General features: G+C 41.4%; 1 protein-coding gene across 11 annotated transcripts in view; it reads left to right on the top strand.

Moving 5' to 3' along the window:
• Nucleotides 1–26,246, top strand: part of LOC115508823 (gamma-secretase activating protein) — a 90,746-nt gene that overhangs the window by 58,571 nt on the left and 5,929 nt on the right. For 8 of the 11 annotated variants that reach the window (XR_003967126.2, XR_003967125.1, XR_003967124.1 and 5 more), the window contains 8 exons: nucleotides 852–905; nucleotides 11,513–11,641; nucleotides 12,494–12,552; nucleotides 13,212–13,243; nucleotides 15,538–15,599; nucleotides 19,044–19,139; nucleotides 21,952–22,022; nucleotides 22,717–22,811. Coding sequence is in view for 8 of the 11 variants with exons in the window: in XM_030307822.2 (XP_030163682.1) it covers nucleotides 852–905; nucleotides 11,513–11,641; nucleotides 12,494–12,552; nucleotides 13,212–13,243; nucleotides 15,538–15,599; nucleotides 19,044–19,139; nucleotides 21,952–22,022; nucleotides 22,717–22,811 (598 nt within the window). In the remaining 3 variants the exon portion in view is untranslated. The remainder of the gene's footprint in view (nucleotides 1–851; nucleotides 906–11,512; nucleotides 11,642–12,493; nucleotides 12,553–13,211; nucleotides 13,244–15,537; nucleotides 15,600–19,043; nucleotides 19,140–21,951; nucleotides 22,023–22,716; nucleotides 22,812–26,246) is intronic. The other 3 variants (XM_030307826.2, XM_030307825.1, XM_030307823.1) reach the window with 2 other exon arrangements.

Raw genomic sequence — 26,246 nt, 5'->3', positions numbered from 1 at the left:
TTTTAATGTTTATTTTTGAGAGAGAGATTGAGAGAGACAAAGCATGAGCTGGGAAGGGGCAGAGAGAGAGGGAGACAGAGAATCCCAAGCAGGCTTCAAGCTGTCAACACAGAGCCCGACACGGGGCTGGAACTCACAAACTGTGAGATCATGACCTGAGCCAAAGTCAGATACTTAACCAACTGAGCCACCCAGGTGCCCTGAAATTTTTGTTTTAATGCTCACTAGGTAGCAGAATGTTATAATTTGGTCTTCCAGGTGTGAATTGTATATCTTTCATATTTGTCATGGTGATACTGCTGTATAAACTCTTCATGGAGATTTTTTTATTTCTGAGATTATGATGGAGAATGAGGTAAAGAAAAATCTTCCGCTAAAGTCAAAAAAGAACCCCATTAATCTTGGTTCCTCCTAGTGAGGCAGGGGCTAACTATAATGTAATACATTTAAGCAAAAGAGAAGAAGAGGGACGAAGAAGCAATAAAAAAAAGAAGGAACATGTCCCCCTGATTATTACACTTCATGGTGCAAATGTAATTTGCCTAATTTGTTCTTAAATGGAAATGTGTAAATATTAAACTATTTGCTCTGTATTCCTAATAGTCTTCTCCTTTCCTTCAGAAACCCTGTCATCTATTGTAATCATAACTTTGAAGAACATTTCCCTTCCCGAGGCAAAAGATGGGCTGTGTTCACTGTTATTTATAAACCCCAAGGTTTATTTAAAGTAGAGGTTAGCAAACTGGGAGCTGCCCTCAGCTTCTGTCTGTGCAGAAAACACTTCCTGAAGGCTCAAGCTTGTGGTGGTTGATAGGTTTAGCAGTTGTGTGTATGTTTTTTCCCCACGATAGGAAATTCCTGGAATAACCCTTGTGACAGAAGAGATCGCGTTGCCTTTCATGAAGGTAAGTCCTTATAGGCAGAGGCGAGACCACGGCTGTGCAGGGCTTCCTTGCTGGTCTCTACGCCCAACTGGAGTCCCGTCCCTGCTGCCCCAAGTATTAAGGTGGTTCCCAGGGGGGCTTGTAAGCTGTTGGGGGAGGATGTGGGTAGGGGTTAGTTCTCTAGAAAATCCATTCTAAGGGGTTGAGTAGTCACTGATAGTGATATTATGGCAATTCTTAAGAATACTCTTCGGAGAGGGCAGTTTTCTGAAGATAGAGAATTACAGGGCTCAACGGAAACCATATAGAACTGGTCCTTTCCACCGCACCTCAAATCAGTTCACACTGGAGGAGTTCTTTCTTGTAAACTGTCCTTGGAGGACCTGATAGCTGTTTCTTTACTTCATTTGTGCTCCCACCTCCTCGTCATATGTGCGCGCGTACACACACACACACACACACACACACACACACACACCCCCATTAAGTAACCTGGACTGGGATTATCTACTTTCCTTCTGGTTCTAAGAACCGCTTTTCTGTTTCTCAAAAGTGATCTGTAGTGGCTCTGTATGTGGTCTCTGTGAAGCTTCTGCACACCCCCTTCCTGCCACGAAGTGGTAGCTATTAGTGTCTTTCTGCAGTTTGGTGGTTTCAGAAGAGTTTCTGAGTACAATAGGGAGAATGGGGTGGGGTGAGCAGAAAAGAATGTGTATGTAGTTAAAAACTGGAGAGTATTTTAGCAGTATTCTTGAAGCTCTTTTGTTGTTTTTGGCATTGCTTCCTATTAATTGTAGTTTGGTGTGTAGTGGGAAATCTCAAGTTTTGCCAGCAGGCAGCTCACTGTGCTGTGCCCTTTCATTTACACTTGATTCTTGTGGGTTCATGAAGGGCAGGCCAGGCCTGGGCAGCTGGGGTGAAAGCCATGAGGTCTGAGGTTACGGTGATGCCCTTCGAGTGAGAGAGGGCCAATGGGGGCAGGTGTAGTGGTTCTGGGTTTTGGTCCTAAGAAGGGTCCTTCAAGGAGACCAACAAGTGATGGTTCTCGGCCACAGCCTGAGACCACTGGGAAGCTCGACAAAGGGAGGAAGATGGAGGGGAAAGAAAGGTTTGATTAATAGCTTAAAAGGTTCTTAAGACCCTCTCTCCTTTCATTTTTTTTTCTGCTTTTATCACTAGTCCTACCAAACCCATAATGTGTTTAGTGGACACACAATAAACCGCACAATGGAAAATTTTAAAGAGAAACCAGTGTCACCCACAATTCTACAGGTCCTAACATATCAACTGTCGGTCCCCCTCACCCCCCCCCACTTCCTCCTGGTCTCTGTCCTAGGTATGCATTTATTACCTAGTAGTAGTGGCCATCTAGAGATACTGAATAAAGATGGCAAATCATATCAAGCAGTTTTCATGCTGCCACATGATGTCATGATTATGATCTCTAATGGCTCCATAGAATTCTGCTGGGTTGTTGTGTCCTCATTAATCATTTTTCTGTTTTGAAATATTTACTTTGTCTTCAGCCCCCGTTTTAAAAAATTGCTATTAAAAATGACGTCTCAGTGAATATTTTTATATAGACAGTTTTTCCTTTGATTTATTCCCCCCAAGGTTAAATGTCCAGGAGTATTACTGGGTGAAAGACTGACAGTTTTGATAGCTTTTGATTCTTATTGCCAAATTGGTATTTTAAAAAGAAGTTGCAGGTGAGCCTGGGTGGCCCAGTCCGTTGAGCATCTGACTCTTGATTTCCGCTCAGGTAAGTGATCTCACGGTTTGTGGGTTCAAGCCCTGTGTCGGGCTGAGTGCATACAGCATGGAGCCTGTTTGGGATGATCTCTTTCCCTCTCTCTCTGACTCTCCACCTCTCGTTCTCTCTCTCAAAATGAATAAACTTTAAAAAAAAGTTGTGATTAACTTACAAGGAATGTACGAGTTCATCAGTTTTACTATAACCTTATCACTGTTGTATATTTTCATTTAAAAAATTAAGTATAAAAGAGTGATGTGAAGGTTCTCTTCATTTTTTACCCCTTGGCTTAATGCTAAGAATATGATTTGCTTTGCTTAGGAACAAAGTGGCTTGTTTTTGCACTTTTTCTTTCTTCTTTTTTCTATTTGCGTATTTGTGTGTAAAATGATGCGTTTTTATCTTGTTCATGTTTTCTCTCCCTTGATATTCCCTCTGCCTTCTCACTAATTTCTCCTCTCCCCTAATTATCTTTAGCATTTGGCCTTGCAGACAGCTGTCTTCCAAACCTGCTGAGGAGCTCTCCCACTGCTCTACATGTATCTACATGCTGGCAGGAAGGGTTACAATAGCACAGGTTCCAACTATAGATCTCTTCACGACCTGACCTTGTCCTCACAGACAAGATCTGTCTGGGAAGTTGAAGGTACACTGCTGGGATGGGCTTTGGGCTCAGGAGGAGATGGTACTAAATTTGGTTCCGCCAGCTCCCCAGCCCCCACCCCAATCACTCAGCATGGGAGACCCTAATCAGAACCTCCCAGCTCACAGGACACCTGGCTCTGATCTGTCTCACGTTTCCTCATTTCTGCTTGCACAATACCCCTCACTATAAGCCGCTGCCTTTGACCTACTTCTTCTACCCCAAGTCCCAGCTTAATTATATTGCGATGGACCTGCTTGCAGTGGCTCAACCCCCACCACCCCCATCCCGCTCCTCCCTCCCCGGTCCCAGTTATATGACTGTTCTTGCCATGCTTATTCAGCTACAGGACTTGGCTCTGAGTACCTATGACCTGAATCACAAGTTACCTTTTGAATGCATGCTTGCTGCCGGAATTTCCATGAGGCCCAAGGGACCCCTATTTACTCTGACCACACTTGCTTCCATTCTCCTTGGTAGATGACTGCCCTGATAAGGAGTCAGGAGAGGGAAAGGCAAAGTGAAACTAGATAAGCACTTTCTTCCTGCTCTCTCTGCAAATAATTCTCCTGTGGAGTACTTTACAAACGTTTAACATATGAATATGTAATTTAACTAGCATAAACCAGTTACATTAGAAGTTTATCACCTGAAAGACAAGTGGCTTCCTTGCTTTATAAAATGGTTTCCAAAAGATCTTAAACAATTAAACAACAAGTATATTGGAACAAGGTCCTTGCCTTAAAAGCAGTGTTATCCAGAGTGACCTTCCTCTGAATGATTTTACCCCTTCATAAAACATGTTTTTTTTTCTGGGGAAGTGGCCATTTTTGTGAAAGGTTTAAAATTACCCTTGATTAAAACAAAATTTTTTTTAATCTTTATTTATTTTTGAGACAGAGACATAGTGTGAGCAGGGGAGGAGCAGAGAGAGAGAGGGAGACACAGAATCCAAAGCAGGCTCCAGGCCCTGAGCTGTCTGCACAGAGCCTGACACGGGGCTGCTCACGAACTGAGAGATCATGACCTGAGCCAAAGTCGGACGCTCAACTGACTGAGTCACCCAGGCGCCCCAAAATTACCTTTGATTTTATGGTGAGAAGAGAAACTATTAAAACTGTCCAACCACAGGAGCACCTAAGGATTAAAATATGTAAACCACCTACTTGAATATAAAGATAAAAGGTGAACAAGCATATCACAGATGGAGAAATGGGGAATTTTTACCAAAGGTTTTTTTTGGGGTTTTGTTTTGTTTTTTTAACATTTTGTTCATTTTTTGAGAGAGGGGGAGACACAGGATCCAAGCAGGCTCTGGGCTCTGAGCTGTCAGCACAGAGCCAACGCAGGGCTCGAACCCACCAACCATGATGAGATCATGACCTGAGTCAAAGTCGGATGCCCAACTGACTAAGCCACCCAGACGCCCCTACCAAAGTATTTTTTAAGCCAGACATCTCTATTTTCATTTTATAAAGTAAGGAAACCTTTTTGTCATTTGATTAGAGATTAACTATCTGACCCAGAGACTGGGAAAGTCAGAGACTTAAATCCCCTTCCCGCTTACTTCCACTCAGAAGTGAGGGTGTTATGTCAAATGCCTATTTGGGGTCTCAGTACCCCTGAGCAATTGGGAAAACAATTATTGGCACCTGGGCTCTTCTCCGTGTAGAGGCTTGTTTATTTAATTATGCTTCTTCACTTAAAAAGTGTTTTAAGAATACTGTTTTAATTGGGTAGAGCACGGGTGTCATTAAGTGCTTGGTGAAATACAACACTTTTTCCCTTGACCCTCCCAGTACAGACAACCACCATCATTTAAATAAAAGGTTGGTTAGAGATCCGAAGTAGCAACAAAATTACAACGTAATAGCTTACAATTTTAAAAATGAGGATTGTTGCTTTGATAACAATGTAGCATTACCAGAAATGTCAATTGGTTATGTGACAAATAGTGATTTTTCCAAAGATCAGTCTGTATATATGTGATACTATGGTAAAACTAGAAATACACTTTTGGTCTTCATCCATGATTCCTGACAGAGAGTTCCTTATAATTTCTTAAGTGGTAAGAGCTACAGGGACATCTTGTGTTATATTTAGTGTTTGTTCCCAGTGCCTGAAATCACCCCAGGGCACAAAGGTGTAAAGAATGTCTTTTTTTTATTCATAGCAAGCTCCTTTCAGCTACACTCGAGTTATGTTAATAAGGTGATTTTTCGAAAGCACCTAAGACTAGGAGCTGGTTATCTAAAGAACCGAACACGTGATTAGAAAGTTGGAAATTTAAGCCCATTCCCTCCTCACTTCCAGAGGTAAGAGAGAGTAGCCGGAGATTGAGTTCAGTCCCCAATGACCAATGATTTAATCAATCCTGCCTATGTAATGGAGCCTCCATAAAGAACCTTTACTGAAGGAGTTTGAAGAGTTTCTGAGATGGATGAACAGGTGAAGTTGTAGGAGGGTGGTGTTCCTGAAGAATGCATGGAAACTCTGAGCCCTTTCCCCCATGCCTTGTCTTATTCATCTCTTCCATCTGGTGGTTCCTTAGTTGTTGTTGTTGTTGTTGTTGTTGTTTAAATGTTTGTTTATTTATTTGTTTAAGTTTATTTTTGAGAGAGAGAGAGAGTGTGTGTGGGAGGGGGAGGGGCAGAGAGAGAGGGAGACACAGAATCCGAAGCAGGCTCCAGGCTCTGAGCTGTCAACGCAGAGCCCCATGCAGGGCTCAAACCCACTAACCATGAGATTGTGGCCTGAGCCAAAGTCAGTCACTTAGCCAACTGAACCACCCAGGTATCACTAATGTTTCTTTATTTTGAGAGGGAGAGAGGGAATGAGGACATGGGCACTGTGTATGAGTGAGCTTGGGAGGGGCAGTGAGAGAGTGAGAGAATCCCAAGCAGGCTCCATGCTTGGTGGGGAGCCCAACAAGGGGCTCAATGTTAGAACCGTGAAATCTTGACTTATGCTGAAATCGAGAGTTGGACTCTTAACCGACTGAGCCACCCAAGTGCCCCTGGTTTTCCTTAGTTGTATCCTTTTACAATAAACCAATATATAATAAGTAAACTGGTTTTTTTTTTATTTCTGTGGGCTACTCCAGTGAATTATCAAACCCCAGGGGGTGTTGGGAACCTCCAGTTTATAGGCAGCCTGTGGGATTTGATGCTGTCTTCAGGTAGTATCAGAACTGAGTTAAACTATAGGACACCCAGGTGGTGTTGGAGAATTAATGGATGGGGGCAGGGGTGGAGCTCACACATTTAGTGACAGCAGAAGTGAAGTCTTCTGTGAACAGACTGTTGTAGAAAAGTTTTTCCTGTACAACATATTTTCTGGGGCAGTGAGTTATGACAAGTTCAGTGAATATTGTCAAACATAATTTTATGATGCTACAAAGAAATACTACCTATTAGAAATGGAGCACTAGGCTGGTATATTCATTTCTATTATATCTACAGAGATGGGGGTATCTTCAGTTTATATCTCAGATGATGAAACTGAGGAACAGACTGAGTCACTAGGCTGTGCTGCTGTTATTCATAGGTTTGGTTAGAGATGTTCTGTTGAATGCTTAAGGTTGAAAGGAGGGAAATAGCATTGGCTTCCTCAGGGTATATGCTGATTGTAAAATGTGAAATGGAATAGTTTAGAGTCATATTTAGTGATTACATTAAAATGCAGCCCATTAAAAATGGCTAAGGGAGCCACCTGGCTGGGCAAAGAAGAGAGATTGTTTTTTCCTAGGTGTTGAGAAGAAAGAGGAAGTTAATTTATAAGTAGGAGAACTGGCACTTACAACATGCAGTCCCCTTTGTGGGAAGCTTCAGGAGATCTAGTCACTGGTCCTCTGTATGGATCTAATGATCTGTTTAGAGCATTTTGGCTTAATATGGTGCTTTGCTGGGTTTATGGACACACAGGTGTTTCTATGTTTTATCTGCACTAGAGGTAGTGGGTCACTGTGTCTCTCTGGGCTGCAAATAGAAGTTGATACTGAGATGGTATCTACTGAACAAATTGGATTGATGCTTTAGTTGTGCTAGTTGAGCCCTGGCATGAAGAGTAAAGGTCTCTGAGTTGGCTTCTTCTCCTCTAAGAAGATGATGGTTAATCAGATGTAGAACCAAAGCCAGAGGGACTTTTAGAAATAAAAGGCAGATTTTGTTTTGTTTTGTTTTTTGTTTTTCCTGGCAGTAATTTGCAGATGAGCCAGTACCACAGGGATTTTTTTTCCCTCCTAAAATCAACTGGCAACCCAAATCATTAATGGGGAACAGTCCCTTAATGTAATTCTTTGGTCCTTTTTGTTCAATTAATAGTTTTGATGGGCTTCCTTTAATAATTATTTCATGTCCTCCTAAGAGATAAAAGGAGATTATTTTTCAAGAGGAGACCTGGGAAAATTTGCCTTCTTTCAGAATCAAACTTTAAAACTCCTTCTTGTGCAAGAAAATACTTCTGGGGCTTCCCTGAGGATCTGATGGCTTCTAACACTAGCATCTCCCAGAAGTAGCTAAATTCATCAATATTTTTTTATAAAGTATTTTTGTGTATTTTACAGCTTTGAGCTCTTCTGAAGTAGCCTGCAATGTTCTTTCTGGGCTGTTGTGGCTTTTACTTTGTGTTGATGCTGTTGTTTCTGATGAACACCATGTTGAGTTCACAACTGGTTCCATAAGTGCTAATTGAGCAACACAGGAGTGGTTTTCTGTGCTCCCAGGTTGACTGTTAGGATGTGACTGTGTAGCTTTCACTCCCTCTTCCCCCCCTCTTTCTGTGTTAAAGCATCTAAAATTTTATCTTGGAGCTGCTTGAATTCTCTGGGTTAATGAGTATGCTTGTTTTTCATTGACGTTCGAGATCTGTCCTAGATTGGCTGACCTTCTCTTTGATCCTTTCTCCTACTATTTAACAACACAATCATGAGTCTTCTGACAGCTGGTTCTTCATCAACCTGTAAACCAGGGGTGTAGATGAGGCAAATATGCGAGGCTGGGTGGGAGACTGGGATTACCTGGGCAGGCATGCTGAAGCAGGGTTCTCTGCCCTGGCTGAGCATTGGGGTTGCCCAGGGAACTTCTAAAACTCAGGAAGCTCAGGTCACACCCCACACCAGTTAAATGTCTAGTGGATGCAAGCCAGGTGTTTACTGAGGTTGGGAGTGACGTGCTAGAGGCAGCAATCTTTGCCACAGAGCACCAAGTACTATTGTTTGCTTTCTCTGCTTTCTCTAATGCTCTCTGATCTAAACCCTGGATCACTCCAGTCTTTCATTCAGTCTTTGCTCCCTCCCTACATGCCCCATCTGGAACATCCTCCCCTTGTCTTTTACGTACTCAAATCTATTTTCAAACTCTGGGTCTTATCTATTACTTAGGCCTCCAAATAGACTTTCCAATTACAATGATCCCTGAGAATTTTCATAACTTAAAAAATTACATCACTTACCTTGTAGATACCATGTAGCGACATCAGCCACTAATTGTTTTCACTTATGTTATGGCATGCAGCCCGGTGACATTCTTGAAAGACCCACCGTTTTAAGTAAAATATTTCTGGGACTTTTGATTAACAGTTGTTTCTTATTTAAAGTGTTTTTTGTTTGTTTATTTTTAAAACTTAGATCCTTCTCCTTCTAACCCAGTGGTTTTGAACTATTTTAGGTTATGAATTCCTTTGAACATCTGGTGCAGGCTGTAGACCTTGTCCCCAGAAAATTACTCCTACAAGTCACTCCATTTTACATACAATCAGTGGGTTCATAACCCTCTTGGAAACCTATCTATGGACTTGTTTTATCTGTTTATTCTCAGCTGAGAACAGGGATTTTTTTAATGGGGGAGGAAGGAGAAGGAAGGTAGCTTGGGAGAGATCTTGTCTTAGGAGTTACAGTGTGTGAGTGGGGTCTTCAGACAGCACAGTGGTGTTTGGCTTGAGGGGAAGAGGCCCCATGACAGATAAAAGGGCATCCGTGTTCCTCACAAGATCAGAGGGGTGGGACTGTGGTGGCAAAGCAGGCAGAGCTAGTATTTTAACTGACCACTAGGTGTCACCACAATACCAATTAGTTTTTGGGCTTTGGCCCTAGAGTGCCTGAACCCAGGGGTAGAATAGCAAGAAAGCTGTACTGACTTCCTGTCAGGGACTGAATACTGCCAAATGTTGGCAGTATTTGCTTTCATTATAATTTTTTTCAATAGAAGGAAGACCAAAGGGTGGATAAAGGTATATTAATTTTAAATAAATTGAAAGGGGAAGAAAAGGTGAGGTAGGTAGGTCAAGGTTGGTGGTGTGACTTGGCCAGTGTGCCAGTTTCCCCTAGAAATGCCCTTTTCTTGAACATAGTTTTTCTTGTCTCTGTGAGAAGGGATGTTGGCTGAATGGGCCTTTCAGCTTTCTAAAACAGTAAGTTAATATTATTATGTAATTTACTGATACTCCAAAATTCATTTTGAACCAATGGACTTCCAATAAGAATTTGGATAATGTGCTATTATTTAACATAAGGGCATTTTTCTTGGTTGAGACATATTTTGTATAAATTTTCTTTTTTTTTCTTGCAATGCAGCCAAGTCTGTCACCACACTAGGCATTAGCTCACTTTGTTTTATGGCTACACATTGCACCTTTGGCTCCAGTCCTATCTTTTATAAACACGTATATTTTGGCAAGAAAGTGTATCATAAATCTATCTTCATTGATTTAAGAAAACAGTTTGTGTCAGTATATACTTTGACCTCAGCCACAGAAACATTTTTCCAGATATGTCTCCTTAGGCAAGGGAAACAAAAGCAAAAATAAACTATTAGAACAATATAAAAATAAAAAGCTTTTGCACAGAAAAAGAAACCAACAAAACAAAAAGGCGATCTACTGAATATGTCCAATAAGAGGTTAATATTCAAAATATATAAAGAACTTCTATAGCTCAACACCAAGAAACCAAATAATCCAATTAAAAAATGGACAGAGGATCTGAATAGACAGTTCTCCAAAGAAGACATCTGGATGACCAACAGACACATGGGAAGATGCTCAACATCACTAATCATCAGGGAAATGCATATCAAAACCACAATGAGATATCACCTCACACTCGTCAGAGTCAGAGTGGCTAGAATCAAAAAGACAAGAAATAACAAGTATTGGCAAGAGTGTGGAGAAAAAGGAAACCTCCATGTTCTTTCGGTGAGAATGCAAATTGGTGCATCCACTGTAAAAAGACAGTAAGGAGGTTCCTCAAAAAGTGAAAAATAGAATTACCATATGATCCAATAATTCTACTACAGGGTATTTACTCAAAGAAAGTGAAATACTAATTTGAAAAGATATATGCACCGCTGTGTTTATTGCAGCATTATTTACAATAGCCAAGATATGGAAGCAACCCAAGTGTCCATCCATAGATGAATGGATAAAGAAGTGGTATATATACACAATGGAATATTGCTCAGTTTTAAAAAAAAGAATGAGATCTTGCTATTTGCAACAACATGGATAGGCCTAGTGGATATAATGTTAAGTGAAATAAGTCAGACAGAGAAAGGCAAATACCTTATGATTTCACTTATGTGAAATTTAATAAACAAAACAAAAATAGGCAAAAAAAACCAGACTCTTAAATACGGAGAACAAACTAGTGGTTGCCAGAGGGCATCTGGGGTGGGGGGCAGATGGGTGAATTAAATAAAGGGGATTAAGAGGTAGAAACTTCCAGTTATGAAATAAGTCACGGATGAACAGTACAGCATAGGAAATCTAGTCAATAAGATTGTAATAATGTTGTTTGATGACAGATGCTGACTACACTTACCATGGTGAGCACTGATTCATATATAGAAGTCTTGAATCATTGTGTTGCACTCCCGAAGCTAATATAGCACTGTATGTTAATTATACTTAAATTTAAAATTTAAAACTTTAAAAGCAATTTGTGTCAATATATCCTTCAACATTAAAAAAATGTATTACTATTACCTGAGCCGAAATCAAGAGTCAGATGCTTAATCGACTGAGCCACCCAGGCACCCCAAGTCTCTCCAATTTAGAATTCCTTTCAGGAGGGAAATGCCATCTTTCGTGGGAAGAATTCACTCATAAATGCTACCCTATGAGAGCTGAGGAAGTAAAGCAAGCCCAGCTTTGCAGCAAGGCTCCAGTGATCCTTACCGGGTAGTTTGGGCCACAGGCCCTGCTTCTCAAGCTCACCAATGTTTTTGTCTCCTACAGGTGCATAGTTTTAAGGGTTACTGGGAAAAACTGAACTCCAACCTGGAATATGTTAAGTACTCCAAGCCACACTTGCACTATAACAACAGCATGGTCAGGAGAGAATGGCACAGCCTGATCTCAGAAGAGGTTTGTATGGATTCATAAGAATAAAGCAAAAAGCAAAAGCATAGTACATTTGATGAGGTGATGCCCTTAAGTCTTGAGGCTGGCTTAAATTTGCAGGTCTCTCCAGTTGCCAGGTCCTTTTGCATTGTTGCAAGAAGACCAAAGTGCTTCTCTGCTCTCTGTTCTCTTGAGGAGGAAAATCAAGTGCACAGAGGTTAAGGGACACACACAGCATATTCATAGTAGAAATGGGATTAACCTCCAGGTCTTAACATGGGTTCTTGCAGTACTTGTATAGTTAAAATTTGATTTAAAAATCTAGGTGTTCCCAAATTAGTGGTTGCTAGGGATTAGGGATAGTTGAAAAAAGAGTGGCTGGGACTGACTACAAAGCGGGCAGCACAAGGGAGATCTTTGGAAAGATGGAACAGTTGCGTAACTTGATCGAGGTGGTGCACTATGGTACATGAATCTGCATATATGATGAAATGACATCAAACTATACCCTCATCTTACCAACATCCGTTTCCTGATTTTGATATTGTACTATAGTTGTTTATAGAAGATGGAGACACTGGGGGAGACCGGGTGGAGAGTACATGAAATCTCTCTTTAGCATTGTATATAATTGTAGTTCTGTTGTGTATAGCACAACAGTGTATAGTTGACTTGCACCTTCCTACAAATATAATTTCAGACTACAATGTTTTCTAAACTAATTTTTAAGAACCTAGGTATTTTGGTTACTTGGAAAGTGTATTTCTTTTTTGCTAAAATTATACTTCTTTCCTATATTGCATTATGTCCTTAGTGTGAAAAATGTCACCCACAAAACCTCTACCTTCCACACCTCTGACATGTTCTCCCTTCTAGAAAACAGGAAGAAGAAGATCCATGGTGTATGTGAAGAATATTCTTGATAATGCAACGAAGTAAGTAAAATTAGGGATTGGTGTTCCTATAAGATGGCTATCTTTTGCGATTCCTTTTTTGGGTAACTTTCATGGAAGTAGCTTACTTTTGTTGAGTACCCTCAGATGATGCTGTCAACTTAAATGAATGTAGCCACCTGGGCCCTATTCTTGAGTTCAGTGCTGGAGTTTCTAGTGGGAAAATTGTATGTGTTAAACCTTGTAGACTTTCATTGAGAGGATGGATGAATTATAAGTGATAAAGCTCTTACTAACTGAGCACTTTAAGGTGGGTAGAGACAGTAGGTTCATTTAAAAAGTGTCAGTGGACTGACGAACTGGCTCTTATTTTGAAAGCACATTTTCTGGATAGATGAGTCATCTCAGAGTGCTACAAGTGTAGGCCCCATTCCAGCCCTGTTCTATTTTCTGTTCCCATTATTTCCAATAACTGAGAGCTGCGATTGTTCTGAATTATTGTCATTGTTTGCACTAAAGGGTTTTGAGATCTTATAATTGCCTAATGTGGCTTTTGCCAAGTTGATTAAAGTGTTTGAGGTTTTCAGCGACCTGAGAATAGTTTCTGCAGTGGTTTTTATGGAGGATGTCTTTGTATGGTATTGTGGCTTTTTTTTTTTTTAATCTTTATATGTGAATAACATTGGCTAATTTCTTTGTAGGGTGATTTCTAACCTAGAAGCAAGGAATTTGGGTAAGAAAAGACCTATAATAAAGCCTTCTGGATGTCAGTGTTTGGTTTGTAACACTGTCTTTCCTACCACTGTGAGTTGGCAAGAAAATCACACCCAATAGTATAATGAAGGCAGTACCCTTGAATATCTTCCTGTTAGAGGGACCACCCAGCTCCTTCCCTGTCTGTCTTGGCACCAGGACCTGCAGGGGCAGCTGCTGAATGTACTTTTGCTGGGCCAGTCCTTCAGTGTTAGCCTTGTGGTTTTCATTATTTTTCTTCATGGACTTGATCTAATTACCATGCCCTGTGGCTGTACCCACAGGATGCACTTGGGCAGTTCCCCTGGCCTAGAGCTGATTTCTTTCCAGCGGGCTGATCATGAGAGAGTCTGTGACTTGGTTAACACTCGGGCACTCACTAGGCTAGGCCATAGGGGTACAAAGATGAGGAGTCTCTGGGTGAGCTGTGTGGTTATGGGGGAAGAGCACAGGCTTGGACCTGGACAGAACTTGGCTTGACTTCCAGTTTGTCCACAGTGCTCTCAGTGTGCTCCTGGGCAAGCCGTCTATCCTTTTCAGGGCAAGGTGAGGAGAAAATGAGTGTGAATGGGCTGATGTTTATAGTGCCTCATACAGCACAGCGCTTGGTGCAGGGGATACCTGAGGTGGCTGCTTTGTCATGAATGTGTGAGGAAGAGGTGCTAACACATGGTTTCTAAACCAGGTGACAGGTGTTATAGAACCATAGTGGGGGAGGGAGTGGGTCAGGAGTGGGGGTGATTGGGGAAGAGAGCGAGGTGAGAAAAGCCTTCCCAGAGGGAGCAACGTCTGAGGTAAGTCTTGATGAACAGGGTGTTTGTCCAGGTGAAACTGGGGGAAGAGAATGTTAAGCGTACCCAGGTGCAAGTTTTTTGTGGTTTTGCCCCTGGAACCCTTTCATGCCTCATAGAGGCCAGCCTCCATTTGAAAAGCTGTTATTTTTATATCCCACTGTTGTTTTATAGGCTCGGGTGTTTAGGTACATATTGGGTGACCCTAACAGAAATTATTTTATATAGTGTGTTGGGGTACATCCTGCAGCTGTGTGCACAGCCCATGTGAACCATGATAGTGAACTTGTCATCCAGCCCAGGCCGACAGAGCCTGTGCTCACTGAACAGCCCCAAGGGAACCATCCTCAGCCTGTGTTACCAGGCCATCCGTGCCTGAAGCCAGGGGGTTCTGCCACTAGCCAGAGTCCTGCCCAGCGGCCAGGGTGTGAATGTGTCTGATTCATGCTCACCCTCCACGTACTGCTGGGAATGTTGCAATCTGGGAAGTGTTGCTGGTTGTCCAGGATTTTGTCGTGTCCGTCACTCCTGCCCCTGTACTTTTGGCCAGTTTGCATCCTGTGACCAGTATCCTTTTTGAGGGCACATTAGGGACTTGTCCCTTCCTTTCACGTGCTTAGTTTGTACTAGTTTCCTAGGAAGAACGTCATTGCTAACAGAAACAGAACAATCTGTGTGAAATTCAGGACTGCTGGAGTCAAATTTGGAATGACTTCATCTAAATCAGGAAGGTTGTGTAGGATCCAGTAGAATTTATCCAAAGGGGTCAAGAGGCCTCTGTGCCATCCCACATAGGGTCACCAGCCTGCTGAGCGGGGAAGTTCTGCTCTCTTGACAGGTGCTGTGGCTCAGGTGCTGCAGGAGAGGAGGAGCAGGGCACCTAGGTGCTGTTAGAGGAGTGTGAGGGCACATCTAGTGAGACTGTGCTTGCCTGCCCCTTCCCTGTCACTTTCCCATCTTGATCTAGTTACCTTTTAGTTGGATAACTTGTTTCAGTTAGTATTATTTGATGCAGGAATTGACAGGTCCCCTCAGTTCTGTGACTCTCAAGGTCACTAAACTACAGGGGGTCACAAAGAAGGGAGTCATGCGATCCTTTCACCAAGTCCCTGTCCCTGAGTTATGCCCTCCTTGGCAGTAAGAGAGGACGCAAGTCTCCCTGACACCAGTGAAGCAGAGGTTCTTAGTGGTGAGTTTTCATGTTGAAGAGGAATCAAAGCCAGATCCTATTGGTGTTGGGAAATGTGTTCCTCATTTTCTTTCTTTCCTAGTCTCTACCTCTGTTAGAATAGAGCTGCGTATCACCTGAGTGATAAGTTCAGCTTGTAGGAATAGGTCACACATGTAATGAAAAATTTCATCCTATCAACAAAGTGTTCAGTTTTCCCAATAAGTCAGAGAAGGGAAACCCAGGCTGATTTCTCTTCTTCTAGCCCATTTTCTGAAAACCACTCTGCTTGACTCGTGCTCTGTTTAATTTCAGAGCCAAGATTAACACCCCTCTTCCAGGAGGAGGACAACCACCAGAGACTGCTTATGGGTCTGGTAAGCAGTCTGTGGGCCATTTGGGTGCTGGAAAATGATAGGCTTCAAGAAAAGGGGAAAGGGCTAGATTGTACTTCTCATGCTAACCTTATCTTTCATTCATTCTTTTCATTCACATTCATTCATTCATTCATTCTTTTAACATATAGCTGTTATCAGCCCTGTAGGCCCTGTGTGGTCAGTGGTTAAGCAACACAGATAAGATTTCTGCATTTTTGGATTTTTTTTAAGGTTTAATTATTTATTTTGAGAGAGAGAGAGAGCACGTGCAAGTGGCGGGGGGTGCAGAGAGAGAGAGAGAGAGAGAGAGAGAGAATTCCAAGCAGGATCCACACTGTCAGCACAGAGCCTAACGCTGGGCTCATGAACCATGAGGTCCTGAAGCTGAAATCTGGAGTCAGACGTTTAACCAACTGAGCCACCTAGGCACCCCTGCACTTTTAGAATTTATAGTTTAGTGGGAGAGACATACATAAATCAGTCACCCCCCAAAATATATAATTACGGAACATCGTAAGGAAATGTACTCCACTGAGTTTTTGAAACAAGGGAAGAACAATGTCTCTGTGGCATTTGTATTTGGGGTTTAAAACACAACAGAATAAAGTATTCTTTCTCAAGAAGTCCTACTGTAGGAAGACCAAAGAGAGTTATATAAATTACTGTAAGAGCGGAATTGGTAAATAAATCCAAAATATGTTTTAAAAAATGATTAAAGAGACATCTGACAAGTTTAATAAAATATTTTTAATACTGTACAGGCTTAGGAATGGGGTAATCCATTACATTAAATTACGGAAAATTTTAAAATATGAGAAGAACACATTTGAAAATTCCAGTTAAATTTTCCTTAATAAAGAGAAATACCAAACTTGAGCCAAGAAGAAATAGAAGTCCTTGAAAGCACAATAACCATAAATAATTTGAAAAAATTGTCAAAAATTATCCTCAAAAAAGTCACCAAATTATTTAATGAGTCAGTTCTTTCAAACTGGCTTAAGGATCTAGATCATCCCCATGCTATGTAAATTATTTTTGGGGGGGAAAAAAATGGGAAGCTTCTCAGTCACTTTAGAAAGCTAGCATAACCTTAAAACTAAAATCTAACAATGACCACTTTTACTTATAAACATAGATACCACAAGCTTAATTAAAATATTTTCCAGTTGTCCATTTGAAAAATATGGCATGGTCAGGTGGGCTTTTTTCTAGGAAGGCTTAATATTAGCAAATACATTAATGTAATTCATCATATCACTGATTCAAAGAGGGAAAAAAAAGATCATCTTTATAGGTGCTTAAAATTGATAAAAGTAAAATCCCACTCCTGGAATACATCAATTAGGCAAAAAGATATTCTAATACTAATGGTTAACACCCTTCTTAATGGAATGTTGGGGGCATTCCTGTTAAAATCAGAAGGAAGTTAAGGATCCTTGCTATTTTCACTAAAATTTTATATTGTTCTAGCAATTCTATACAGTGCAATAAGAAACAAAAGTAAAAGAAGATGCTATGATTGTCCAGTGCAACAAACAAATAAAATAATCAACTGGGGAAATGGGAAATAATAAGGAAAAAGTTAATAAACTGGTGATTCTAAATTTATTTTCTTTTTTATTAGGATTAACCAGTTAGAAAAGTAAATGAAAAACATTATTCCATTTCCAAATCCTTAGCTTCTAGGTTTAATAAAATTACAACTAACAAGCCAATGAAATTTCTCTGACAGTTGACCAAGTGACTCACTTGACAAAGAGGACTGGAACTAGCATTGCCAGATAGCTAAGTATGTTGTTGAGCTACGATAATTGAAACAATGTGGTGCTGGTACAAAATAGACCGTCCGGAGACTCTAGTTTTAATCTGAATGTTCAGTGTATGATAAATGAGGCATTTAAAAATCACCATGGAAAGAAAGAATTTTCAATCAATGACTGGCTATTTGGAAAAGACAATTGAAGTCCCCCTATCCCAAATACCACTACTTTATAGCATAAACCAACAAAAATATTAGATAGATTAAAGAATCTAATATAAAAAATTTATGTATGTGTGTATCAAATTGTCAAAAATTTAAAAATTACAAAGTTCAGCATACGGGAAATTGGGCAGTCTCATGTGATGTGGCTAAAAATTAGTATAACCACAGTGTCTCTGTGTCTTTCGGCAGTGTCTCTACAAACCTTAAGTACGTGACCCAACAAATTCCATTTCTAGGAATTTAGCCTGAGAAAATAATTGGGGATATGGCAAACAAATATTGTATAAGGATTTTTTTCAGTACTATTAACACTTGCATAAGAAGCATCTCATAATGTGTAAGAAGGGAATAAATAATTCTAGTACTTTCCTAAAATTGAATACTGTGCAGCCATCACAACCTGTGTGGTTAAGAATATTTAGTGACATAAACTATTATATGAAAAAAAAACAAATTAGGAAACATTAGAATGAATGTGCACACTAGAGAAAAGGAAAATAAAAAATTCAAAATGTTTACATAGATGATAGGATTATGGGTGACTTAAATTTTCATCTTTATGGCTATTATAGAAAAATTGAAAAGCACAAAAAAGCATGCAATAGTCATAAATCAAAAAAATTTAAGCCTAATTGATGAACACATGGCCCAGAATGCCACAGGCTAAGTTTTGCTTAGGATGTTATACATGCAAATCTGCTAAAATAGAAGATATGTGCACATATAATGTCAATTGTACGATTCTCATGGTGTTTATTCATGCAAAAATCTCTCTAGCCAGGAGGGCATCTAGCTGAGTAGGGCATCTAGGCAAAGGGGAGGGGAAAAGAAAGGAAGGAGACAGAAAAACAAAAGGTGGAGAGGGCTGGGATGCCACACTGATTGGTGAGCTCCAAGAACAGAGTAGGTATACAAGCCTGTTTGGAGGCAATAGAATCAATAAGTTCATTACTTTTCCATGTAGGGGCTTTATTCAGTGTCTGTAACCACTGCGCAGAGGGAGGTATCTGATGCATTTCCTTTTTACTCCTGCCTGTGTCCTTCCAAAGGTCCCACACCATGCCTCCCCCCCTCCAACTCCCAGTTGTTCTATGATTAGAGTAGTTCCTTTTAGTTCTCCAGGGCTGGGAGCACTAGACTTCAACCATCTGGTACATCCCAAAGACTTCTAAGTTAATGGTTTTTCCCAGCTTCTCTGGAGAATTCTAATTAAGGATGGGAATCTGATTCTTGGCTGCTCACTGAGGGAATCATCAGTAGTTCCTCTTGAGGAGAACGTTGGTGCCCTTGACTTATGCCTATTGAAGTAACACAATGGGTTTGTACATTTCTGCTGGTGGGACCTTCAGACCCAGTATTTTTCATATTGGTAAAGAGTGTTAATAAATGGATCTAGTTTAAACCAGTAGCAGGTGTGAGTGGGCAGGTTGTGACTTATCTAATCTGTATCCTGTTTTCAGATGGTGTCTGAGCTAAAAGACCATCTTCTGAGACACCTACAGGGTGTAGAAAAGAAGAAAATTGAACAGATGGTTCTGGACTATGTTTCAAAACTGGTTAGTTTTGCTTTTTTGTTCTCTATCATGCTCCTTCCACCCTGGTCTCCCAGTATGTAGCTCCCAGTATATGGTTCAGTTTTTCAGATTAGGTTTTTTACAGATTTCCTGTCCTCAAACCAGTATATTTGGTGCTGGAGATTGAATAAAGGGGAAAAAGAACCAAAAAAGCAATGTTATGAAAGTAGTTTATTGCAGTTCCTTCAAATGGTGATTTTTATGTTCATGGAAGGATAGAACAGTAATGAACTTGGCATGGTTGCCAAATGTTCATATGTCATATGTCATCTTGGCATCTTCTAACTCCTTATTAAACCATAGGTAATGATTTCTGTACATGGAGGTTTATGAAGACATGAGAGAACTTGAACTTAAATTCTTAATGAGTGCCTAACAGCCCAATTAGGCCAGATTCTAGCTCAGTTGTATAAATACTCCCACATTAGAATCTGCTGGTGGGATTGGTAGCTTATCTACTCAGTAGCCAGTAGTCACTCACTGAAGTTGTGTGATCCAAATTAATAACACCAGTCCATGTGTAAATAGAAGTGGTGTGACCAGTTTGAATTTTGAGGCAGTCTTGAGTCTCTCAGAAAGTGTATGGAGTTCAGGTGTGACCCTACTAAGAACCTAGAAATAGTGTGGTAGACCAGTTTCTTGAAGTATTTAAATTCACATAAAGAGAAAGAACACTCCATTTCTCCAAGTTTGGGTAAGAACAGTATGCAAATGACCAGTGTGTGAACATATATGTTTGCATATATGTATTAGGTATAGCCCTGATTGAATTTCTTGTTTAATTTTATTACCTTTTATAGTTTTCTGCCTTTATTACAATCACCAGTGTCTTTTTATTTTTTTTTAATTTTTTTAAATGTTTTATTTATTTTTGAGACAGAGAGAGACAGAGCATGAACAGGGGAGGGGCAGAGAGAGAGAGGGAGACACAGAATCTGAAACAGGCTCCAGGCTCTGAGCTGTCAGCACAGAGCCTGATGCGGGGCTTGAACTCACAGACCACGAGATCATGACCTGAGCCGAAGTCGGATGCTCAACCGACTGAGCCACCCAGGTGCCCCTCACCAGTGTCTTTTTAAATAGTATCTTTGAATTTCACAGTTTTTAATACATTAGGAGAGGTTGGAATCCTCATATATTGATATTTACAAGCAGGGCACTGAAACTTTCTTCTTCATCTTTTTTTCCCCCCAAATTTGTTTGTTTATTTTGAAAGAGACCACAAGCGGTGTGTGGGGGGGGGGGTGGAGAGAGAGAAAGAGAGAGAGCGAGAGCAAGAGCGAGAGAGAGAGAGAGAGAGAGAGAGAGAATCCCAAGCAGGCTCCACACAGTCAGCACAAAGCCCGATGCAGGGCTCAAACTCATGAACCGTGAGGTCATGACCTGAGCTGAAATCAAGAATCAGACGCTTAACCGACTGAGTAGCTCTGGCTCTCCGGCATTGAAACTTTCTTAAATAATAATAATTCTTTGTAGTAAAACTATACCCAGGAACTCAATTTATGAACGTGTTCTTGATCTTCCCATGCTGACATTAACTTGCTTTCTTTGTCCTTTAATAACACAATTATTTAACATGTCCATCTGTCATCATTCCTTCTGTTGACTTTAAATTTCACCTTCCAATGTGTTAAAGGATTTTTGTTCAGGCGTCATGCTTCCTTGCAGTTAATCACATACAACTTTTTTTAATTTTTTTTTACATTTATTTATTTTTGAGAGACAGGGTGAGACAAAGTGAGATGGAGGAGGGGCAGAGAAGAGGGAGACACAGGATCGGAAGCAGGCTCCAGGCTCTGAGCCATCAGCATAGAGCCCGACATGGGGCTCGAACCCACAGATCATGAGATCGTGACCTGAGCTGCAGTGGGACGCTCAACTGACTGAGCCACCCAGGCGCCCCCACATAAAACTTTTAACAGCAGTTTGTGTTAACAACCACCAGAACTAATAGGACCAGAAGTGGTAGAGCTGTAGCCTCAGAAAACTCAATACCCATGACTAGACTTGGCTGCCACTGATGGAGGCCAAATCCACCTGCTCCTGCCCAGCAGCAAACAGCCTTGTCTCCCAATCCTCTCGGGAGGGTGGCTAAACAGGCTTTCTAAAACAAATGGAGGAAGTTGCTGCAGAACCAGACTATATTGCTTATGAGTTATCTTACCTGATTTCAGCCAAAGAGAAACTGAGAATCTCTGTCACTGAGAATAAACTCTTATGCCTGTGCCTGTATGGAGATCCTTTCTGATTTGCCCCCTGTGCCCCCTGTCCTTAAGCCTACACGTGTAGTGCATGGATTCATGGCTGGCAACAGCCCCATGGAGACTGCTCTGTTGCTGACAAACTAGTCAAATGTATGACCTGGACTTGAAAGCAGTCTTACTCCACAGTCGACACTCAGGACCTCCATTCTCTTCTGTGTCTCCTTTCTTCTCACTGTCAGCCGCTGACCTTTGTCATGTACCAGGCCTAGAACAAATCCAGTTGGACTTGACCTTCGCTGATGGCAGAGGGCCTATGATTGAGGGCCTGTTAACCAGGCTGGGGAAGCTCAGTTGGGGCACTGCCTGCATAGACAGAAGGGTCTCTGTTAGACTCTGGTGTGCATTTTCAGTCTTTCCATTTTGGATTCCAGTGCCTCAGAATGGACTGCAGAAAGGCTGGTTCTGTGTCTGGGCACAGGCCACATGCCAGCTGCCCTGAGCGTGCCCATCAGGCCTGTGGAGGGCTAGCTATAGGGACCCCTGAGGGAGAGGGTATGGGCAAAGGCTAACAGGCTGTCTTTATCCTCCAGCTGGATCTCGTCTGCCAGATAATGGAAACCAGTTGGAGAAAACACAGTCTTCACCCCTGTGTTCCCCACTTGTACGCAAGTATCTCTTGCTCTCTTTTATCAAGGTGTGCAAAGAGTTAAAACAACCCTAATTGCTGCCTGTTTGGGCAAAGCTTTTTTGGAAGTTAACAGTTGACAGCAGTTGTCACCAGCCCTGACACTGTGTATCTTAATTCTATACTCAGTATTTAGGGAATCGCCCTGTTACTTCACCCATCCTCTTTCCCTGACATGTGGTTGATGAGGAGGGAGGGACGTGTGAGCTCAGGACTGCTAGGAAGGGGAATTTCAATTAATACCATTTATCATTTATGTGCCTTCTGTCTGGTTAGATTCTAGGCTTTAGACTGATGGTCGCCATCATACTTATGAGGCTTTCAGCAGGGCCTAGCCTTTCACCATTAGCATGAATTCCATCTCTGTTAGGTACTCAGAGCCACTGCTTAGAAAAACAGATTTTTTTTTAATGTATGTTTGTTTATTTTGAGAGAGTGAGAGTGCACATGAGTGGAGCACGGGCAGAGAGAGAGGCAAGGATAGAATCCCAAGCAGGCTCCACACTGTCAGCACAGAGCCCCACGGGGATCGATCTCACAAACCGTGAGATCATGACCTGAGCCAAAATCAAGTGTCAGAGGCTTAACTGACTGAGTCACCCAGGTGCCCCTACAAACAGGGTTTTAGAGATTAACCCTTGGCTGACTGTGGCTGTGTTGTTTTACCCAGCAGTGGGAGGGCCAGTGCAGCTGAATTTAAAGTCTTTCACATCATGACCAGGATTCTGGAAGCTACCAAGAGTTTGTTTTTACCGCTGCCTCCCGGTAAGTCTTGGCTCTTTTGTCTTTTGTTGTAAGAAATTTGTTTTTTCTTCTTCATGTGGTCCCAGTCTTGGCACATTATGAGTTTAAGGATGTGATCTCCTGTGTCTGAGAAATTGGGTATCTGGCGTCACCGTGAGAGATGGGCCTGACATTGGTTCTCTGCAGACCAGATCTCTCCAATTATTAAACTATGCTATGCCTTGTCACTAACTTTAGGGAGCCTAGGCTGGTCCCCATGCAGCTTGCTAAGATACTTTGAACCAGTGAAGATGATTCATGGAGATCTTTCTCTGATGTCTCCAGGCTTAGTTTATCTGATTGAGAAAGTTAACACTCAGAAGGAAGTGGGTCTGGCTGGGTGTCAGAACTTGAGCTGATTCTTATGTGCTTGGAAGCTAAAAATTGCCCTTAGGACTTTGAAACAGGAGCAAGTCAGGCCTCAAAACAACCTTGGCATGTGCGTATGCAGTCATTCATTTAATTGGTCATTTGTTCATTCAGTAAACAATTTGTTGGTTTTTTAAATTCCATTCCATGTACTGTGCTAGAAATTAGAGCAGTTACAAAAATTAACAGAAGTCCAGTTGGGAACAGGTGTATATAAATCAGTATCCTTTATACGAAACAAATAAGCTCCCATCGGCTTTGTGTTCATTACATCTAAGTTCTGACAAGTGTTAAGCTTTATGATAACTATCACTACATAATGTTTATCAGCCAGTTTTGTTTATTTATACACATACATCTATCCAATAATATACTAGTAATTCATTCTTTTATTTATTCATTTTAAACCAGGATCGGGGAGCCTAGGTGGCTCAGTAGGTTAAGTGTCTGACTTCGGCTCAGGTCATGATCTCACAGTCCAGGGGTTTGAGCCCTGAGTCAGGTTCTGTGCTGACTGCTCAGAGCCTGGAGGCTGCTTCAGATTCTGTGTCTCCCTCTCTGACTCTGCTCCTCCCCTGCTCACATTCTGTCTGTCTCTCTTTCAAAAAAAATAAACACACAAAAAAAATTTAAACCAGTATGAGTATGGTGCCCATTTTATGCCCATTACTGTTCTAAGTACTTTATATAAATAAGCACATTGAATCTTCATACCAGTCCTAAATGGTAGGAACTTAAATTGAACCACATTAAATTGTCAATATCCAACCAGTTTTTGACCAACAAAAATGGCACTTTCATAGGGTTCCACTTATGATTCTTCCCCTTTTATGATGATGAAATTGAAGCACAGAAAGGCTAAGCAACTTGCCTAAAAGTCACACAGCTATTAAGCAACAGAGCCAGTATTCAAATCCAGGCAGTCTGGCTCCAGAATCTGTGCTTTTAGCTACTATTCTGTGCTGTCTCTTGAATTTTATATTCCATTTGAATTAGTTGATGCTGAAACATTGACTATTTATGGGCCCAGGAATCCCCACAGCAGTCTTGGCTTGTCAGCATTTGTGATACATCCTTCATGCTTTGGAATCCTTCATGCTTTCTCTATCCATACACCTTATCTTATAAGAGCTGCTTGTAGTGGAGGTACAAAAAGAGTTTCTTTTGATTTTGTAGGGATCTGAAAGTGACCATTCATGAACATTATAGATGGCTTTAAATGATCCTGATGGAATCTGAATTGCAAGATGCCCTCTAGAAAGACTAAAGGGATTTCATGAAAACTATATTATAGCTCTCTGCCTTAAGCTCTTATTTGTCATGAACACAAAAGACTTGTTAGAGGAATGATTGACACTTCCAGATTTGTTCACTGTGGATGTTCAAGCCTCTTTTGTAAATAAATGAACGTGACTCATGGGGAAAACATTATACTTGGGAGATCAGAAGACTTTACTTTCTGTGGAACATCACATTCTTCCACAGGCATGTGTAAGGAGGGGAAACATGGTGGAAAAGTGTTATCCATAGTGGCTGAGCATAATTAGGAGTACACTTAATGGTTTGTGTCCATGGGTCAAGTAAGAGCAGTATCCCTCTCTCCTCTTCTTTTAAATCTTTGTTTCCCTCATTTGACGTGGAAATAGAGGTGAAGTGAGGTTGGATCACGTGGGTGTGCATGTGTATGTGTGTGTAAACACCGGTGTTTTCCCATGTCCTTGTGTTTGTGTGCTTGCTTTCCAAGCCTCCTGGATTAGTGAGAACTGTTTGAGTTCCAAGGGTCAGAAACTTGTAATCCATTTGGTTAAAGAGGAAAAGGCAACAAGGACCCCGAAAAGGAAGTCACGGTTTAACCATAGCTGGAGCATTTGCAGTTTGAAGGGAGCCTGGGTTCCCCTCACTGGCTACCTGAGGCCAGGAGCCTCGGAGGATGCGGACGGGGGCTGCAAAAGCTCTGCCTTGGAACTGATGCCTACTTGGAGCCAGTTGGCTCTGTTACTTGGAGCTGATGTGTGGAGGCAGCCAAGAAAGGACTGTTGGATGTGGGGTTATGCCCTAGGGATAGAGAATGAAGCGTCATCAGGGGTTTCCAGGACACAGACACAGGGCTGGAGAAGGGATTTTGAATCCAGGAAACCTATAGGACGCTTAGGTAAACTTTTCTTGAGAACTAATTTCACAACAGTTTTTAATCTTAGGAAGAATGTCCAAATCCATGTGAAAAATCTCATGTTGTTGATTAGTTAGTAAAAGTCACTTTTTTTTTTTTTTTTGGATTCAGAGAAGCCAGTGGACTCCTCCAGCTGTCAGCCCATTAACATCTGTTTGTGGGCAGAGTCCTCACTTTATCTGACCCTTGATGTGGCCAGAACTTCGGACTCAGTCCCTCATTGCTCATGATTCATGGGCTCAGAGACAGAAAACTCCATGATGGCTCTGAATTCAAGTTCCTGCTCTTTGGGCATCATTCCCTTGTCATGTAAATTCCTAAGATTAGGCTGTGATCCTTTGTTATTCCCTATCCACACCCCCTCAGTTTCCAATTCTGTACCTGTTGCCACGTGTCTCCCCCAATCCCTCCCTTCCTCTTTCAGGGTCAATGCCCTCATCACCTCTGGTGCAGGTTCATGCAGTAGCCTCCTGTAAGTCTCCATACCTCTTGTAGCAAAGTGTTGATACTCCAGTCCATTCTTTGCCTGTTGCCATTTTAATATTCCAAGAGTAAAACTGAAATCCTTTTTCCATCTTGCTCAGAAACTTTCAGTATCCCTCTCCAGAGTCTAATAAATAAGATATTCCTTGCCATCATTCAGCATTTAGTCCCTGCCAATACTCAGGGCACCCTGCACTTTTCCTTCATGGAACTGATCACATTTTTAAGAATGTATATTTTGTGACTATCTGATTGTCTTCCCTTCAGACCGGAAGGTGGATGGGAGCAGCAGTGATGTCTGTTTTGCTCATTATCGTGTACCCAGCTCCTTGCCTGGTGTCTGGAAGGCGTCTGATTTGTTAAATAAACTAACCATTCCAGCCTTACCTCCTACC

This window comes from Lynx canadensis, chromosome A2 (assembly GCF_007474595.2).
Source record: "Lynx canadensis isolate LIC74 chromosome A2, mLynCan4.pri.v2, whole genome shotgun sequence".
Classification (NCBI taxonomy): domain Eukaryota; kingdom Metazoa; phylum Chordata; class Mammalia; order Carnivora; family Felidae; genus Lynx; species Lynx canadensis.
The sequence above is the reverse complement of the archived record's forward strand: the minus strand, read 5'-3'. Positions and strand labels throughout refer to the sequence as shown.